Source organism: Macaca thibetana, chromosome 2 (genome assembly GCF_024542745.1).
Source record: "Macaca thibetana thibetana isolate TM-01 chromosome 2, ASM2454274v1, whole genome shotgun sequence".
Classification (NCBI taxonomy): Eukaryota; Metazoa; Chordata; class Mammalia; order Primates; family Cercopithecidae; genus Macaca; species Macaca thibetana.
The window spans coordinates 71,814,615-71,834,324 of record NC_065579.1 but is presented as its reverse complement, the minus strand read 5'-3'; the positions used below and the strand labels follow the sequence as shown (position 1 = coordinate 71,834,324).

General features: G+C 34.5%; 1 protein-coding gene across 1 annotated transcript in view; it reads right to left on the bottom strand.

The window, feature by feature from the left end:
* The window catches only part of LOC126948943 (EGF-like and EMI domain-containing protein 1), a 491,125-nt gene that overhangs the window by 371,556 nt on the left and 99,859 nt on the right, over positions 1-19,710 (bottom strand). Inside the window, exon 3 of the mRNA XM_050781377.1 lies at positions 13,091-13,143. Coding sequence (XP_050637334.1) covers positions 13,091-13,143 — 53 coding nt within the window. The remainder of the gene's footprint in view (positions 1-13,090; positions 13,144-19,710) is intronic.

Sequence of the window (19,710 nt, the reverse complement as noted above, 5' to 3'; positions counted from 1 at the left end):
GTTTTAGATGTTGTGATTCCCTATTAACTATTCCCAAAGGAGACACATGTGTGTTAGTAAAGGCTCAGCAAAAGACAGATAAAAGAAAAGCTAATCTTGAAACTAAAACCTTGTTCTATCTCCATGGGCACTCCTTTGAAAAACACTGCATTTTATATTCTATGCAACCTCAGAGAGTGGCACCCATATGCAATAAAATAAAATCTGATTTCATCTCACCCACAGTAACACAGAAAATGAATGTGTCATAATCTTCACTAGCTCCACCAACATTTTATTAAGTGATTTTACTCCCGATGTTCTTACATCTCTTCATTTATGTTTCTCTTAAGTTATTATTAATTCTACTACTAAATGAAGGGTCAAAAAGTATGGGAAGACTTAAATGCTAAGTTAATCCATATATCCATTTGCTTTAGCAAAGGATTGAGTGGTAGGTGCTTTTAATGATTCTTATGAGGCTACTATGATGGTCTTTCCGACTCCATCATTTGCCTCAATCCACACCAAAAAACTTCCTCATCTCTCAGAGAATCTTTAAAAAATTAAGTGAAATACACTGAAAGGGAACTAAATCAAAATGAAGTATCTGTAATTGGTAGTAAAAGAAGGATCACCATATGATGAGCTAGAGACTAATCTCATTTGAATTAGACTTTGATTGCTTATTAAGACAGAATTGTGAGTGCAGGTATAAACACTCATTCCCTCTCCTTCAGAGCCAAAGCAATGAAACACTCACACACATACACATACAGACATATATTTATATATTTAAGTTATATTATATACAATATTTAAAAAGACAAAACTGAACTCAGAAACAAGATCAACATTCTATAAAAGAAATGCAAAACAGTAGTATAACTTCCTAGGCTCTTGGACTGGAAATAAGAAATTTCAAAATGGAGTGAGGGAGGAGAATAACAGGAACTCAAAGTGCTCCATCTGTGTCAAGAGATAGGGGCTAGCCTCAGGATGTAAAACCAGAGGTTGGGTTTAGTTTCCCTGATTTATGAGAGGAGCCTTGACAAAAAATTGTAACTATTGCCCAGGGCTGAGGAGCCTTGACAAAAAATGGTAACTATTGCCCAAGCTGCAGTTAGGAGAGTAATTGGATCCAAGATTACTTCTCATTCTGGATCCTGTTATTCTCTGAGTTAGCCACCAAGACTTGTAAAACATCAGTACCCCTGCCAGACTGGAGACCCAAAATGCCAGTGCATGGCCTAGTTCTGAATAGAGAGGAGCTGGATGCAGGTAGTGGCAAAACTAGTAGGAAACATATAGAACCACCAGCAGAAAAGAAATACAAAACAAACAACAGCAACACGAACCACAACTAAAAATCTCTCACTCAAAAGGAATTAGCAAACAAAAATTTAATCTCATATGAGAAAAATGCCACACAATACAGCTGACATTCTAAACAATTGAGAGAGTTCACTTTGGGGAAATGCAAATAATAAAAATCTGAAAATAGTGTATAAATAACTGTTTAAAATACTTGTAGAAATAAATAGAAATAACATAATTCAAGTATAACAGACTGTAAATTATTATTATAAACTGAGAACATGGTTATGATGAAGATGGAGTTATAAATGCTAGAAAGAAAATTACCATAACTAAAATTAAAACTGAAGAAGAGACTAATCCTGAGCTGAACACAGCTAAAGAAAAAATGATTCAACTGAACGATTACATCAGAGAAACAAGTAAATGACAACTATGTAAGAGAATTCTAGGTAACATGCAGATTAGCTTGAGAAGCTTTCTATTTTATTCAGGATGGGAGGGTCAACATTGCAGTAGCAAATATTCCCAAGTATCAGTAGCTTCATAAAAGTTTATTTGCCATTCATTCGGTCCCTCTTTCATAATTGCTAAAGCAGAAGAAAAGAGACTAGAGACTTGAGCAGAGGCCTTTCCTTGCTTCAACCTGGCAATAATACACATCACTTCTCTCACATTTTATTGTCCATAATTAGTTACACAGCTCTGCTTAACTGCAAGGGGCTAAGAGGTATAGTCACACATATGTCCTTGAAGGAATAACTATTACAATATTAGTGAGCACTACTAATGTCTCTCTGCTCGCACACCTCACTAACAGGAGTTTCAGAAGTTGCAAGTTGAGAGAATGGTGAAAAACCAATATTTTTAAAAAGAATCATAATAATGCCTGAGAATTTTTAAGAACTGAAGTAAAATGTGGTCTGGCACGGTGGCTCACGCCTGTAATCCCAGCACTTTGGGAGGCTGAAGTGCGCAGATTTTTGAGGTCAGGAGTTCAAGACCAGCCTGGCCAACATGTTGAAACACCATGTCTACTAAAAATACAAACATTAGCTGGGCATAGTGGCACACACCTGTAACCCCAGCTACTCAGGAGGCTGAGGCAGGAGAATCGCTTCAACCCGGGAGGCAGAGTTGGCAGTGAGCCAAGATCACCCTACTACACTCCAGCCTGGGGGACAGAGCGAGACTCTATCTCAAAAAAAAAAAAAAAGAAAAGAAAAGAAAAAAAGAAAAACATATTCTCAGATAGAAAGCAAAAACTGGAAGCCAGATAAATTAAAAGTAAATTCATATTTAGATGCATTATAATAAAACTAGAATGCATTAACGATAAAGAGAAAACTTGAAAAGCCTCCTAAACAAAAGATAAATTACCTATTGGCAACTGATGCTTAAACTAGCAGCATATAGCATATATCTCAACTGCAACAGCAGCCAGACTATTCGAAAATGCTGAGAAGTAGTAACTAACAGTCCAAAATTTTATGCCCAGCTAACCTAAGTTTCATCAGTGATGATAAGACAAAGAACCCTCCATACATGCAACTAAGGAGTGTTCACTGCCAAAAGATGCTCCCTGCAAGAATTACTAAAGGATATTCTTCAGGAAGAAAAAAAAAAACATGGAAAGAAGAAATGAAATGTATAAAACAGTGATGAAAGTAATTATAAAATCTGGTAATTCTTACTAGAAACTGAGCGTAAAAAACTAATTCAGAGGGCTTTAAAAATATATGTAGAAGAACAATTGCAGACATTAGTAAGATAGTAGGAGAAGATGAGTGAGGCTGGATTGCAGCAGAGTTCCTCATGTTGTTCCGGAGGAAGATAGAAATGTTAAATAAGTTCAGAATTTTCTAGAACAAAATATGAAATTAAGTTTGCATATTGAGTTAAAGGCTTTCATGTAATATCTCTCAAATCCTGTTTTTGAGTCTCTATAACAATGACAACAAAGCAAAAACAAATGGGGTCACTGTGATAGTTTCCTTCTGGTTTAAGCAATATCAAGTGTGTACAGACTGGTTTGGCTGATTGATGATAAGTGTTCAATTCAAGGTGCTGAAAAATGAAAAATAAGTACGACTCTACTCTCAGCAACAATACTTGCAAAGTTATTATCACTAGGTGGTCTACAGAGTAATGAAAATAGTACATTGTGAGTTCAAAGGAAGGAGACAGCATTCAGTCATGGAAATCAAATAATGTAGGTGGTATCTGATTGAGAATGGAAGGGTAATAAAGACATGTGTCAAGAGGCAGGGTGAAGGAAAAAGTCATTTCACAAGAAAAAAGGCGTTAGTCAAGGCAGTGCCTTAGGCAGACAAAGGTAGGGCAGAGGAAGCAGTCTTCTCCAGGCACAAGCAATTAAGGGGTGCACTGCCTGCAGATAAACTAAAACCATTCATAAGGCTGATGATATGTTGGTTAGCTTTTTATGATCACCACATGCCCATCAAATTTCAATGACAAAACATCCTAAAAACATTTTATTGGTCTAATGTCTAAACAACTATATCATTATTATTGAGTTTAATACTGTACATAAGTTCCAAGTTGGCAATTACGCATCCTTTCATAAACATGGTATTCTGCATAGAAGTTTGGAGAACAACCAACATACAATTAATTTCCACTTATTTCTAATAGATGAGACCTAATCTCTAACAGATAAGAACTAAACTACACATAATCATTACAATCTTTTTTTTTTTTAAAGACAACGTCTCCCGCTGTTTCCCAGGCTAGAGTGCCATGGTACAATCTCTGCTCACTGCAACCTCTGCTTCCCAGGTACAAGCAATTTTTTTGCCCCAGCCTCCTGTGTACCTGGGATTACAGGTGTGCGCCACCATGCCCAGCTAATTTTTTTGTATTTTTAGAAGAGACAGGGTTTCGCCATGTTGGCCAGTCTGATCTCAAACTCCTGACCACAGGTGATCCACCCACCTCAGCCTCCCAAAGTGCTGGGACCATAGGCATGAGCCGCCATGCCCAGCCAACAAGTGTAATTTTTATAACAGTTCAGAATCATCTGAGTTTGCTTTAGTTGCAATTTGTGTCTCTAACACATGTAGTACTATTATCTGTTTCAAAATAAGCAATAGTAATGCAGTCTTTGTAAAGAAGAATCAGAACTTAAATTACCTTAATTCTATCATCCTATGTGCCTACTTGGAATTTTGTTTGTGTTTAAATCAATGAAGCAGTATAAACTCTAAGATGTAACATTTTCATTTGCTTACTATTAATTTTATTGCATGTGTAGAACAATTCATAATATTTGAATTAAACCTTAAAATTAAAATGTACTCTAATTTCATTGTTGTTTTGAACCTAAAGAACAAATCAAAAAGTAATAATATTACTGATATTACCCTATTAGTAAAAAGTTATCTTGTTATATAGAGGAGAGGATATTTTAAAAAATCTGAGTATCAAACATACCAGGTGCACAAGCTGGAAATGTAGGAAGTCATAGCCGTGTGTGATACAGCAAGTCATATTTACTTCAAAAACTTCAAGAAGCCAAAGCTTTATAATGCAAACTTGGATTTCATAATGTATCTATAGAAAATAAAAAATAATCTGAATAAGTGAAAAGTACCGCATTTACTCTTGCTGTAATTTTAATAAATTTACCCTATCTTCCCAAAATAGTGACAAAGTAGAGTTATAATTAAACTTTATAAGATTCCTCAGGATTCCTCTGTGATGGTAATCAAATAGAAAGTTATATAAAGGCCGCAGTACTGGGCATCCTTAGGAAACGATGACCATTGGAGTGTCCTTCAATCTTCCCTCCACCTTTTCTTTTCCAGTTTCTACCATTTCATCCTAATTGAAGCCCACATTACACTACTGTCATAACTCACTACCTGGTTTCTTTCCTTCTGTCTCTTCACTTACTGCACCCACCCAGAATACTGGTGTTTTCTCACACACACAAGAGTCTTTCCTTCTAGAGCCTACAGAACCAGGCCTCCATGATGTGATCACAAAATAATTTTATTGCCAGCCAAACTACAATGGCTCTGAAACCTGTTTTTCACCCACAGTGGATGCCTGACCATAGACCAGAAGAGACATGCTTCCTCCTGCATTTAGGGTTCGGCTCTCACAGCTCATTCAAACCACAGTGCCCTTCCCCTTACTTTCTTGTGTTTAAATCTGACTTGTTCCTGAAGCACCTAACCATGCATTTCTTCATAAAGCCTTCCTAGTTTATCTAGCAATAATTAATTTTCTTCCCCTTCATTCCCACAGTCTGTTACCTACTGGGTAAATGTGTTTGTACTAATCGGTCTCTTTGAGCCTCAGATTCTAATCTGTAAAATGGACATAACAATGATACTGATCTCAGAATCACAAGGGTAAAATGAGATGAAGCAATACTTTTCAAGCTATACAACACTGATGTTTCACTTACTTAACTTGCAATTCTGATTTGCACAAAAGTTAATGTCTGTCTTCCCCAAGGTACAGAACCATCTGCCGTATATCCTTTTTTCCCTAGCACTTACTCCTTCACCAGGAATTGCGTATGGCCAATGGGAAGAAATCAGTTTTCTAATGAGAAATAAAATGTGGTTCATTAGACTACCAGGTTCTTAAAATCTAATTACATGACATAGCCCTAATAAATTTAAAATCACTGTTCTTAAATTCATGGAATTTTATCTTACCATCTTCCATTTTTTTTCTCTCAACCAAAAGTTTTAGAAATACAAAGGCCAAGACTAGGAAGAAGCTTCCTAAAATAATAAAAAATATATATGAGGCTGCCAATCAAAATATCCCCAACTTTATCCATTGGGATTGTCTATGATAAAGACTGCTAATCATTTTTGGACTTTCCAAACTTCAGTTTTAAACTACTATGATGCTTTATATTTGACTCCCTCTTGAGCTATAAAAAACCCCAGTACAGACTGAGGATAAGTCTTGGTTATAATAACAATCATTGATTATCATGGAAATGGAAAGTTCAATCTAAAAAGAAAACTGCTCATCCTCAAAATGAAAATTCAGTCTAGAGTCTGAAATTAATTTGTCTCAATGTGCAACTGTGATGGTTAGTGGAAGCACGTGGCACAGTGCAAAAGCTTCTCCTCCTTGCTGAAGTTAAACAAACAAATGTTCAAATTTACACACAACTCCTAACTTGAGATGTGGCCTTGAGCAAGCTGCTTAATTTCTCTAAATCCCAAATCCCAATTCCTCTTTAACAAACAGAATAAACAACACCTCTAAAATGGTGTAATCACTAAGGAAAGTAACGTAATTCAAACACTTAGAACCATGTCTAACACAGATATGTTCCATAAATAATTATCATTATCATTAATAATTCTGAATTATGTTGAAAAATAATTTTTTGTGTGGTTTGTGTATTTTTTCTAAAATAACTGTTATTTTACTTTACAAGTTAATTCTTTTACTTTTTCAATTGAAGAATGATATTCAAACAGAAAAGTATACAAACTATCAATGAGCAGCGGGATCTACTTCCACAATATAAATGTATCATGTAACCTTTAGCTACAGCAAGAAAGAGAATGTTACTCACATAGCAGAAGCCCCTACTTTGCCCCACTTTCAAGTACTATCCTAAGAATAATCACTAATTGTTTTAGAACACACACTAATTTTGCCTGTTTTTGAACGTTATGTGAGTAGAATCTTACTGTGTGTACTTTTTTGTGTCTGGCTTCTTTTATTCAACATTTTGTTTCTGAGATTCACTCATATTGTGTATAAATTAATAACTCTTAATGTGATATTTTCAATTATATACTCATGAAACTAAAATATGTTAAATAATATTTCTCTGAAAATATAGTTATTAATTCTGTATTACTTAGACTTACCTAGTTGGGTAATATGCAATAATCATAGTCCATCAAATGTTAGGTTTGTATTAGCATTCTTTGACTTTCACATAAAATAAATTAAAAAATAATTTGTGGTACCATTTCTTGCTGCTTCTAATATTCAGTACCTTCTACACTGGGAATATCTAAAGGAAGATGGGAAGTCATGAAACAGAAGAACACCTCAAAGAACTCCATATGAACAGTAATTACTGTTCAAGTACATCTGAACTGTCATGAGCAATAAGACCTTCGGGTTTTGTTCTGCCAGGCATAACAAGTACCTCTAATGTCACCAGTTTCCAAATTTGACTCTGACATGGGACAGAGGAGACTGGTGACAGATGGGCAAAATTTAGCATGTGGCTTGGACAGTCTTTGGGATGGAAGTCTTGTTATCTGTAACTTGCTGCCAAGTCCTGCATGTTACTTTATAACAGACACCACTGGGAAACTTTGTACCTTCAGCCAACAACACAGATTTAAGAGAACCAGATTTCTTCACTGTTAGTATTTGTAACATTTCACCCACATTGGGCTCCTCTGCAATAATGAAATAGTCACCAGTATGAATCTGAATGAGAAAAGAAAAACATTTTGATACAACAGACTGATTTTTTTTTTTTTTTTTTACTTAGGACAGTAGCTTATTCGACATGAAATCTGCCATTTCTAAATCAATTCTTCTTTGCTTTACTGAGGTATTTCAAATTCATTGGCCTTTTGACCAAATCTTGCTCCAAACATCTTATTATAATTAGTTTTAAAGAACAATAAGAACCCTTAAGGTTGGATGTGTAAAATATGTTCTCTAATTGTTATTTATCAATGTGTCTAACCTAAACAGAAAGCAATTTTTTATAAATGGTGAGTTACCACAGACTGAGTCACATATAATTAATAATGAATAATCCATGAATAAATTAACCTTACTGCTGCAGTCCTGGGGCCTTTCCATTCAGTTCAGAGAAGCAGATATGCTGCAAAACGTTTCCTGATGGCTCAGTATAAACACAGACACTTTAAGACTAGCATTTGGGATTATTTATCCTCTACCTTCTACTAGTTTGTCTATATAAGAGTTGTTTACATAGTTAGAAGTGTTTCCTAAATACTGGTTGAGAAAATACTTTACTAGCAAAATGTTTTACCTAGTTATTTTATTAATATTTACGATAATGCTAGAATAGATTTTCATTTTATGATAAAGCTTTTTATGGATTTAATAACTGACTTTCTGCTTCTTTAGAGAATAGTTGATCCACTTAAGAAAATCTACTCATTAGCTCATCCTTCATTCATACTCTTTCTAACTTTCAAATATTCTCTTCCCTCCAAATTCTACTTATTTTGTCAAATGTTCAGCTGTAAATAGCATACAGTATTATTACAATGCTTTAAACAAATAATGAAAGTTCAGAGGTAGGCGGTTGAACTCACAGATTCAACCACTAAATGAAGACATCAGGGATAGAGACACTTTCTATATTTGTGCCCTGCTTTTCTAGCTATGTGAACCAGTTATAGCCAATGACATCTAAAGGGATGTCAGTCATGACGGGCTTTGTTTTAAACCCTAGGAAAAATGTGATACCTAAAAGGGTGGCAGCCACTTTGCAACCATGATTTCAAAATGCCTTAAATAACTAAGAGTTTATTTACCTCCCATAGCCAGAAGTACAAGGGAGTTGTACTCATTAATTCAACTTCTAAATGAAACAACAAACAGATGAAAGCAAAGATGACCAGACTGGCTAAGCCAACAATGTGTGTTCACTTTTACCAAGAAAGTAAAGGCTTTTCTAAGAACTACCATAGCCCTTGGACCTTAGACCTCATTGGTCAGAATGGGATCTCATGTCTGAGAAAGTAGGGAGCAGGAAGGTCATAAAAGGCTTACATTGTCTTGGGCTAAACGACAATGGAAGAAAACAGATAATGAGTAAGCACCTAACATATTTGTAACAAAATCCCTCAAAATATTTGTGCATAAGAGAACTAATGATTATGTAATTGTACTGTTCCTTTAAAACCATGCTTCCCATAATAACAATGTTCAAGCAAAGATTATGTAAACCCGACTAAACTACAACATAGTATCAGCCCTCTTTTGATACCAATATTTGATGTATATTTCAATATATGTCAGTTAAGCATTTCATAAATATTTTGTGTTTATTATGCCAGGATTGGCACACTAATGCACTAACACCAGAATAGCTTATTATACGTTGCATCAGTATTTTATAGATTGCTTACACTTCACAGGGCCCTAGAATTACCACCACCATCTCAGTTTCTTTCTGAATCCCTAGGGCCAACTCATATGGAGAATGAATCTTTAAAATCTCTTGAGCCTGCTGCATTCTTGTGCCACATCCTGAAGGCAATTCAAAAGGTCCCTGAAGTTAACTCGGAGTTCAGCGGCAACCAGCCAGTGAAAGCTGTCATGTGAGACTGGTAGCCCTCAGCATCCTCTGGAGATGGCTGGATTGACATGAATCCACTACCTGCTAGAATAACCTAATTATGCCTAAAGGTTTTCACTGAAAAGGCTTTACTCCAGGTCCATGTCACTCTCCCTGTGGGTGAAGTCAGCTATCCAGTGACTTTCAAGCACTCTCTGCATGTGGCTTTGTAACACATGAAGAAGTTCCTGAAATGTCAATCCTAAGGGACAAGTGTTCGTGTCACTAAAGCAATACATCATAACCTCTGCACTTTCTGAATCTTTCAGACAAAAGCCAAAAGCTATGAAAGCCACAAGGAAATTATTCTTGCTATCCAAGAGTTGGTATTTCCAAAGAAAAATATATGTATTTTAGGAGAGTTATGGGGATGAATTTGCAGTGTAGTAGTTCCTGCAAAGCCTGTCCTATGAATAAAAAGCCTTCAGTTCCTAAAGTCTGAAAATCTGGTAACATTCAGAGCATATGGATTTAAAAAGGAAAAAAAGTTAAAGTGTGACATTTCTTTTAACCCACAATTTTACAGCTGGAAGAAATCTTTTCCACTCTTAGATGGCATAATGTGAAAATCCAAGCAACCAAGCTTAAGGTCTGTAAATTCACCACTTTTATTCTACTACCAAATTCCAAGATTTATTAAACATCTCCTCTCATACTACTCTGGGCTTTATGAGCTAACCAGATTTGACCTTTAAAATAGTAGAAGCATCTGGATTATTTCAACTGATTTTCCTACTGGCAGTTTTTTAGGTCCTCATTATATTTCTACTCTCCCTCTGACTCCACATACAAAATATAGAGGAGAAAAGTCTAAAAATATTTCTAGTTTTTAATACTTTAAGGTTTAATTAAACAGTACTTCTAATTTTTAATACCTTAAGGTTTGCTTAATTAAAATTATCTGACGATAAGTATTGGTGCATTACCATACTAGACATCAAAATGCTTCTTTATACACAGCTGCTGAATTAACTTCACTAGCCCTGATTTCAATTCATATTTCACAATCTCCATCCCTCTCTAAAATGCTCTTTTATACCCCAGCAGCTGTTCTAAGAGCATAATACCTTACTGGTCCAAACTCAGATCATTAAGATCAAAGATATAGAAAGGGAAGCATGATTTAGGTCCAATGTTATAACTTTTAATGATACACACTCTGTATTTTTTATCTCAATATCTTAAAGGGAATTTTCTTAATGGGGTTTCATAATCATAACAGGTCCATGGGAATGCAAAAGAGCTCCAGGGCACTGCTGGAAAGTGCATCTTAAAGTCATAAGGACATCTTTGGCTACGAATAGGTGAGATAATGCTATAACTTTGGGAAAGAAGCACCTCTCTCTGAAACAGGGTAACATTTACTGGATCGATTAAAAATCAGTCTGTCACATTAGGTCATCTATTTTTTTCTGGTCCCACATTTTCTGAAAATAAAATAGGAAAATTAATGCTAGCTACTGCAGTAGGGATTCTTGTAACAAATCAGTAAAAATTATGCTTGCATCACATTTTGTGAAGTCACTATACTGCAACGTTGTCCATGTGTATGCACCATTGCAAGAAATAGAGGATTAGGAAATTATGTAAAAGTACCAACAAGTAGTAAAGCTAAAATCTTGTCTCTATTAACTATTTACTAACATTGCCACAGGGAAATTTTTGCTTTTTATTTAGTGTATTAACAGCAAACATTTTCACCCATTCATCCAGCCAATCATTTGCTCATTGGGCAAACGTGGTAGAGCTGTTGTGTTCAGCACAGTGCTGAGCAATGAAGATACTAGACGTAAGATGATTCCACCGTGTGACAGTCTGCCACCAACAAAGAATCTCTGAGCCTGGTTCTTGACAAGAACACGACTAGCATAGACAGAAAGTACATCTATTTTGTCATCCTCACTAAAGTTCACTAACTCCTCTTGTAAAATAAGGACAAATGCACTTTACCTAACTTGTGAATACTTACGAATATTTTTCCAAACAAGTAAATTACCTATATTTAAACCACCTGATGAATAACGGCTAATACTTATTTTGAGTTTATTATATTCTGAACGCACCTGTTGAAGTCTTTTACATGCATTCTCTCATATAGTCTTCACAATGCTTTACAAAGGAAGTAGTATTTTTATCCCCACTTTATAAAATATGCCACAGAGAAAAATTCAGATATTTGGTAGCTTGCCTGAGTAGTAAATATTTGTACCTAGGCCCGTCTGACTCCGAAGCTGAGTTTCTTAACTCAGCTTAACATGGATATAAACGAATTTCAAACCTGCTGCATGTCTAAGCAAAACGTGCCTCAGTGTTTGCACATATCCATGTTAGCATTCAAAGCACACATTTAGAAGGCATAGAATTGCAGAATTGGAAGAAAACTTAGACACCATCTAGTTCAATCTATCCTTTTACAGTTAAAAGGTAGACCTTAAAATTAGGAGAAAAAATAACTATTGAATGAAAAAACTAAAAGGAGTAAGAGAAAAAGCTGAATAAGTCAAAGGAAGTGAGGAATCCAGCATTATTCATCTTTGTATTCCTAGTACTTAATACAATCCTTAGCAAATAGTTAAAACTCAACATACATTTGTTCAATTGGAGTACATTGCATGTTATAAGTTTTTTAAACTCGTCTCTTAAAAGTCAAGGGCACAGGACACTTTCAATTGCTTAAGGCTTACAATGTATTAAAAATTAAGCAATGAAAAAACTGTGATATATTTTATATGTTCAATCCTGTTAGTTAATGTTTGTAATTATCCATACAACTTCATTTGGATATAAGGCCTAAAGTATTCCTTCTACCCAAGGTGTAACAGTGAAATACTTTGAGATCCTATCTTAGGTAAGCCTTACAATTCTATGGTGTGAATATATTATTACCCCCAAATACAAACAGTTTAGGCAACTCTTACTATCTTCACACATTTTAAAGTGATATGACACTTTATATTCTATGTCCTTAGACTTTTAAAAATCCAAGAGTACTTATGTAATATTTTTACAAATTAGCAAATAAAATATATATAAACTAATTTCAGAGACATTAAATTATTAAATTGTCAGTATATCAAACCAACAAAAATTTGAAGTTTTATTAAAAATTTTCTTCCCTAGAGTGTTCTACTGAGTTTACCAATTTTAATGAATATATTCAGAAACTGTGTAAGGATTATCCTTTTAAAATGCACTTAATCGAAACAGCACTAAATTATATGTGGATGCTTAGAGTTTCCTCATGTGTTGATTACCAGGATGCATGTTAGATTTCTCAGGAATTAGATTTGATACTATCTCCTTATTATGCAAAACCATGAAAAACATTTAATTAAAACTTAATTAAAATCTCCATGATGCCTCAACCCCATGGAGTCCATTTTTCAAGAACAAGCAGCAAAGAAAGCCTCCAGGACAGTTTTTGAAAAATGATGTATAGGAACTCACTTTTCTCAGATCCTGTAACTTCACAAATAACTTCTTTTTTCATTTCCATCAGCCTATAAAGTGACAGATTAATACTAAAACTGGTAATTATCAATTATAAATAAATACAGAGATTTAGATCAGTAATACTTCATTTCTTCTAGAGCTTTTATATATCATTTCAGAACATGAGAAAATTCTTATAGTATTATGTCTGCCATGTAGTAGGCTTCCAATAAGTATTAAAAAATGAATGAATGTTAACTATGTATATATTAAAAACTCTAATACCCTGATACAATGTCTTTCCTAAAATATTTATTGTAAAATATTTGAACTAGTAGTTTTCATTGTGATTAGAATAATTTTGTTTACGTAGATATACTTTGTGTAATAGGATAAGTTATAGTATAAAGTGACCTATGTGGAGGAGAAAATTTCAAATATAGCCTTATTCTGTAATTTCTAAGAAGATAATTCATTCTTCTCACATAGTTTTAACTCACATCAGAAAACAAGAGCTCATAAAAACATTCATACTCAACAATAAAAAGAAATGAACTGCTGATACATGCAACATCATGGATGAACCTCAAAAAACATTCTGCAGGAAAGAAACCAGACACAATAGAAGGAATATGTGATGATGCCATTTACATGGCATTCTGGAGGAGGAATAACTAAACTATGGTGATAGAAATCAGAGCAGTGGTTGCCTGGGTGGCCATGAAGGTGGCCAGGGGTGCAGCTTCCATTCAGGGGATGATGTAATGGAGCAGGAGAAACCTGTGGTGATGAGATGTCCTATATTTTGATAAGCATGTAAGTTACAAAGGTGTATGCTCATTTCAAAATTTTTAAAGTGCACACTATGATCTGTGCATGTTACTGTAAGTCATGCTTCATTTTTTAAAAAATTAATGTTACATGTACCAGACGTAATTCATCTTAAGGAAATCAGTCCTCCAAATATGATGCTGTTGTAGTTTTTGGAACTCCTCTTTTGGAATTGTATTCAGAGATGAGAATATATTTCTTTGATATCAGTAGCATAAAACCACCTAAGGGTAAAACTGTTCAGGGTCAAGTTGCACGTTCCACGTGGTTAAGCTAGAAAAGACTATTTATGCTCGTCATGGTGAAATAGTGACTAATTTAATGAGACTAATTTTTCTCACAGATTATTCACACACAAACACAAACAAATAGTTAAAAACTAATTGGTATGGTAAATCTAAGTTAAGCTTTCCAAAAAACTTCTTGGTTAAATGTGGAATCCCTGAAATAAGTTCAAAGCCTCCCTATGTCCATACTTTAAGGGGAGCAACTTTAATCACATGTATAAGAGATGGTAAAATACAATGGAATAGATGAGGTCATTACACCTATTTTGTTGTGCGCATGCACACATATATACATCATTATGACTTAAAATAAGATTTATACTAGAAAATAGCTTATTTTTTCTTCATTATAGAATGTCTGTAAGACATAGATATTCCCAGATAAAATTTTAATTTGCAATTATGCTCAAATTTATTCCCTCCTAACAGGAAAAAGGTCTCTGCTCTTTATTAAATTTTATTTACCATCTAATATGTATGATGCAGTGACCACATTTGTCTCCCTATTGCTCCTTCCCAATGAGACTGCAACAGAATCAATTGAATCTTTAACACACCACATGGGATGGCAATCTCTAGTATCATGCTCTTATTTTATTCCAGTATTGGAATGGAGAGCATAAATTCTCATAATACAGAACTCATGTTAGGAAAATAAAATAATTAACTGCCAGAATGACCGGAGTCCAGCCCTCAAAAAGAATTGGGTATTTAAACTTAAATGGGTTATATACAACAACAAATCCTACATAGATCTATGAAACCTGAGTTTATTGCCTTGTAAAATTTTTTGGCCAAAAAAAATCTCAAATTTAAAAAGTTATTTTTGTGTAATAAACAGTCTATCTGAAGTTCTAGTTCCTCATCAGGTGCATGAAAACTCAACCCAGGGTTCTCATTTCTTTGTCCTAAATATGAGAGGTTTGAATTAGATGTCCTCATTTCTTTGTCCTAAATATGAGAGGTTTGAATTAGATGTCCTCCAAACTCCCCGCCAATGCTGTCACCATATTTTTCTATGAATCTATTTGATATAAGTGAGATAGTAGCCCAAAGCCAACTAAAGTTACTGTAGCTATTGCCTTAAAGTAGAGACACATGAAACATGACCAAAAAAATAAATGAAAAGTAGGTGTATGATCTTGAGTTCTCCCTTCACGAAATCACAGTAGTCTGCACAGATAACTTGAGAGAACAAGTAAAAGTATTCTGAGGATTCCAAAATAACTTTAGGATAATTCTGTTAAGTTAGCTATTATATCTGTTATTTTAAATGTACGTAGCATTTCATCATCATTAAATGCACTACTAATAGATTCGTTGTATGTTAATCAACCATGCTACTTAGAACACTTGGGCATTTCAGAGATCAGGAAAGGGGTTTAAAAAATCCTTTCCTAAGAATATGAAAGTACTAACTACTAATATAAACATCAGAAATCTGAATTGTTGGTCTGCTTCTGTCCAATGGGAGATGAACGACAGTGAATGTAAAACTGAATTTACATTTCTAGTTGTTCATCTCCCAGTGCCTAGAGATTATCCTGTTCATATACCTATTGAAAACTAACTCAGAAAGATGAAAAATTATACTATGTTTACAACCTTTCAGAAAGAGTCTGCAAACTGCCTTAATAATCATTCTAAAATGTAACCACTTTTATTGTCAAGAAATTATTTTCTATGTCAAACATAAATTATATTACTCAAGAGTCTCCTCTTGGTGAAGTTAAGCAATCCCAGATCACTTTTCCTGTGGGTCTTCTTTTCTAATACCTCCTGTAGTAGCATCCTGTTTTAATCTTTGTGATTATTCTTCATAGACACCATATTCTAATGATTACCTAGCCTAGGGGCTGGCAAATTACAACCCACAAGCCAAATCTACCTGTATTTCTAAGTAAGGTTTTATTGAAACACAGCCATGATCATTCATTTATGTATTTATGTATTGTCTAAGATGCCTTATGTGCTTATAAAAAAAGATAATACGGCCTGCAAAACAAACAGATATTTCCTGTCTCTTTACAGAAAAACTTGCAGATCCCTGATCTAGTCAATGAAGTAACTTGAAATGTACAATTACTTCAGGTTTCATTTTACTTGTGTAAATACAGGGCCTGAGCAGTTTTATCATACACTTTCTAACAATTTCAGATCCTCTTTGGTATAACATAACATACTAAAATATTAGTTCCCAGCAAATGTGTAAGAGTATCATATAAGACGCCCAATATAAGTTGATGATCAGTTTCAACTCCAAGCAGAGAAATCGTTTTCAGCAAAAAGTGTTAAAACTTCCTCCACAATCAGGGTACATATAGGAACACAGTGAGCCTCAGAATTATCTCAGAAAAGGTGCACTGAAGCTGTCCATTCATAGCACTGTTATAACCTCCCAATAATCTGATACATTCTCTTTCCTTAGCTTAATAGTGTACTGTGCATATCTGAGGAGACCATACCAAATGCTTCCAGAGCCAGAAAGCCATATAAATTGGTGGAGCAGGCTGCTGTGAGACTGTAGGGCATGGTGGGGTCTGTGGAGACTCTGAGCGCATTCAATTGCCCATATATATTAGCACTGATCTCCAAAGGGCTGCTGTGTAGTAATATGGGCCCAGAGTAGATAAATGTTTTTCAAGGGAAACTGAACAGCAAGATTCAAATTTCTTAGTACACTGTTAGTGCCAACACTGTAAAGGCTGTAAAACTGAACCTGTGTCCACTTAAAGTTGTAAAAATCTTTAAGATGTACTTGTCAATTTAGAATATGTCTGTGGCAGAGAACTGACCTTAGTTAAATCTCCTGGTTTAGAAATGAAGAAACTAAAGCATAGGAAAATTAAATTATTAGCCTAAGACTGTACTGAGTGTAGCTAGTCTGGGGCTAAAATTCTAATAGACTTGTACTTTCAGCATAATAATAGTTCTACTTTCAGCATACCACTCCACAAATGCTTCTTAATTTGGAGTGATTCAAGGGACCCACTGAGAATCTGGTAAGACTTAAGGATTCTTTCAGAGAAAAATATACCTAAGTGCAAATTCACCAAAAAATTGACTTGTAATATAAAGGATTTCATTCAGTCATGGAGCTTAACCATGCACATCCCCTTTTCAGGGATTTCTGGACACAAGGTTTAGTATTTTTTAATTATTCAATATGAAGAATCATAATAATCCAATTACGTCAGACAAAAAAAATCAAAAGCTTTACAACATTCGATATAGGCTTCATTTACTACTTCCATTCATTTGTTTGCTCATTATGTCACCTAATTATACCAGAGCAAATTTGTCAGACAGAACATGTTCCCAAACTAATAATACTGGTTTTATAACATTCTTTGTTTAATTTAAAATGATCAGTACTTTTGTTCAACTCAATTATAGTATCATTTAGAATAAATTATTTGATTTCAACCATCCCAAAATATATGAAGAAAATCTCATTTCTTGGACACTGATGTGCACTTATTCTCAAAAGCACCTTGCTCACTAGCTTCCTCCAGGAGAAGTCAGCACCTCTCCCTTATTTTCAGAACAACTTGTATACTGCTCTTGTTAACTTTTTGGGAATTTTTGCGTATGGACCTCATCTCCAACTATACTGTTAGTCTTTTGAAGATGGAGCAAAAACTTAATTAAGCTCTGAGCATAATGCCTGCCACATAAGTACCATTCTGTTAATGTTGGATGAATTAATATTGTCCTCACAAGACATTTCACCAGGTCTAGGGTAAGTTGCTGGTGCCATTTAAAAATTATCTCAAGATTTAATCAAAGTACAAGTAGTATTTTGGTATTTTGTCTCTTTTATAATTCTTAATTTTTCTACAAAGGAAATAAGAAGTGAATGATGACTAATTTGAAAAAAAAAAATCTTTAAGCAAATAGTGTGGGGAAATACCATAGAGGAAAGAAGGTTATAAACCTGTTCCAAAGCGGTGTCTGACAGAATATAAGTTAATCATGGAACAAAATTTCTACTGTCATTAATCTTGCCTGAGGTTTCCCAACTTCCCTTAGGATGGCAGATGGAGAGGTAACACACAAACCAACTTGTCTGTTATTTCAGACAAGAGACTCAACTGAGTACTTACTCTAAATTTTGAAAAATATCTTATATTTTGTAAAATAACGAATAGATATAAAGGAAATTATATTAAAATTCAAAAGTCATAGATTAGATAAAATAAGAAAAATATGAATTATGTTCAACCCATGATATATATACACAGTTTTGTACATTCTCCTGAATTTGCTTTTTAGAAAAGTTTACTTTGGTAAGGTAGAAAATTTTAGAGGAAATGATGCTTGGTTTATTGGCAAATTCAATATGGTTATTAAGTATTATACAAAGCACTGTGCTATAGGGAAGACCCTTGGGGAAGTAAACTAAAGTTAGCCCATTAGAAGGGCTAACATTGGGAAAATCTTGGATAATTTCAGCATCAAAATAATAAAAATAAACGCTTATAGCACAGTGAATAAGTATTCATTTGTCCACCCTCATACAAATAAACAAATAAGGAAAGTCATTCCTTGCAATAAAAATCCAACTTTTAAATTTAGAAGGAATAATTTAATTAGAAAAATCAACATTTGACAAGAATTATCAATAAATACTATAATCAGTAGGCAAAAGTTGGACAGGAAACAGATTATTTCCATTGTCTCAAAGTATCTCCACACTAAATACTTACTAATTACAAAAGGAAAACAATAACTTTACAATGGAGAAACCCATAGCGAAGCCACCTTAACCAACTGATAAAGTTAATATCACCAGAAATTAGATTTGACTTCATGTGTTTCCTGACACGACATGCTGAAACTACAGCATCATTTTTGTTTTCTCCTGTCAAAAGTCTATAACCTAAATTGATTCATAAGGAATAATCAGCCAAACACCAGAAGAGGGACTTTCTATAAAATAATCGCCAAATTATTAAAATATATCAATAAATAAAATCTTTGTTTCCAAATTAATGATGGAGTATTTCACGTTTCAAAGACCAACAAAACATGACAACAGAAAAAAAAGGCTGGGTGCAGTGGCTCATGCCTGTATTCCCAGCACTTTGGAGAGGCCGAGGCAGGCAAATCACCTGAGGTCAGGAGTTCGAGAACAGCCTGGCCAACATGGTGAAACCCCATATCTACTAAAAATACAAAACGTAGGCATGGTGGTGGATGCCTGTAACCCCAACTACTCGGGAGGCTGAGGCAGGAGAATCGCTTGAACTGGAGAGGCGGAGATTGCAGTGAGTTGAGATGGTGCCACTGCACTCCAGCCTAGATGACAGAGCAAGATTCCATCTCAAAAGAAAAAAAAAAAAAAAATACAGGATCTGAGATTTTCTTTTCCTACAAAGGACATGTGGCCAATTAGTAAAATCTGAATAAGTTCTATAGACGGCAGTATTATGTACATACTAATTTTTTGATTTTGACAATTATCATATGGTTATAAAAAATTGTTCTTAAGAAACACCTATTAAAATGTTTAGG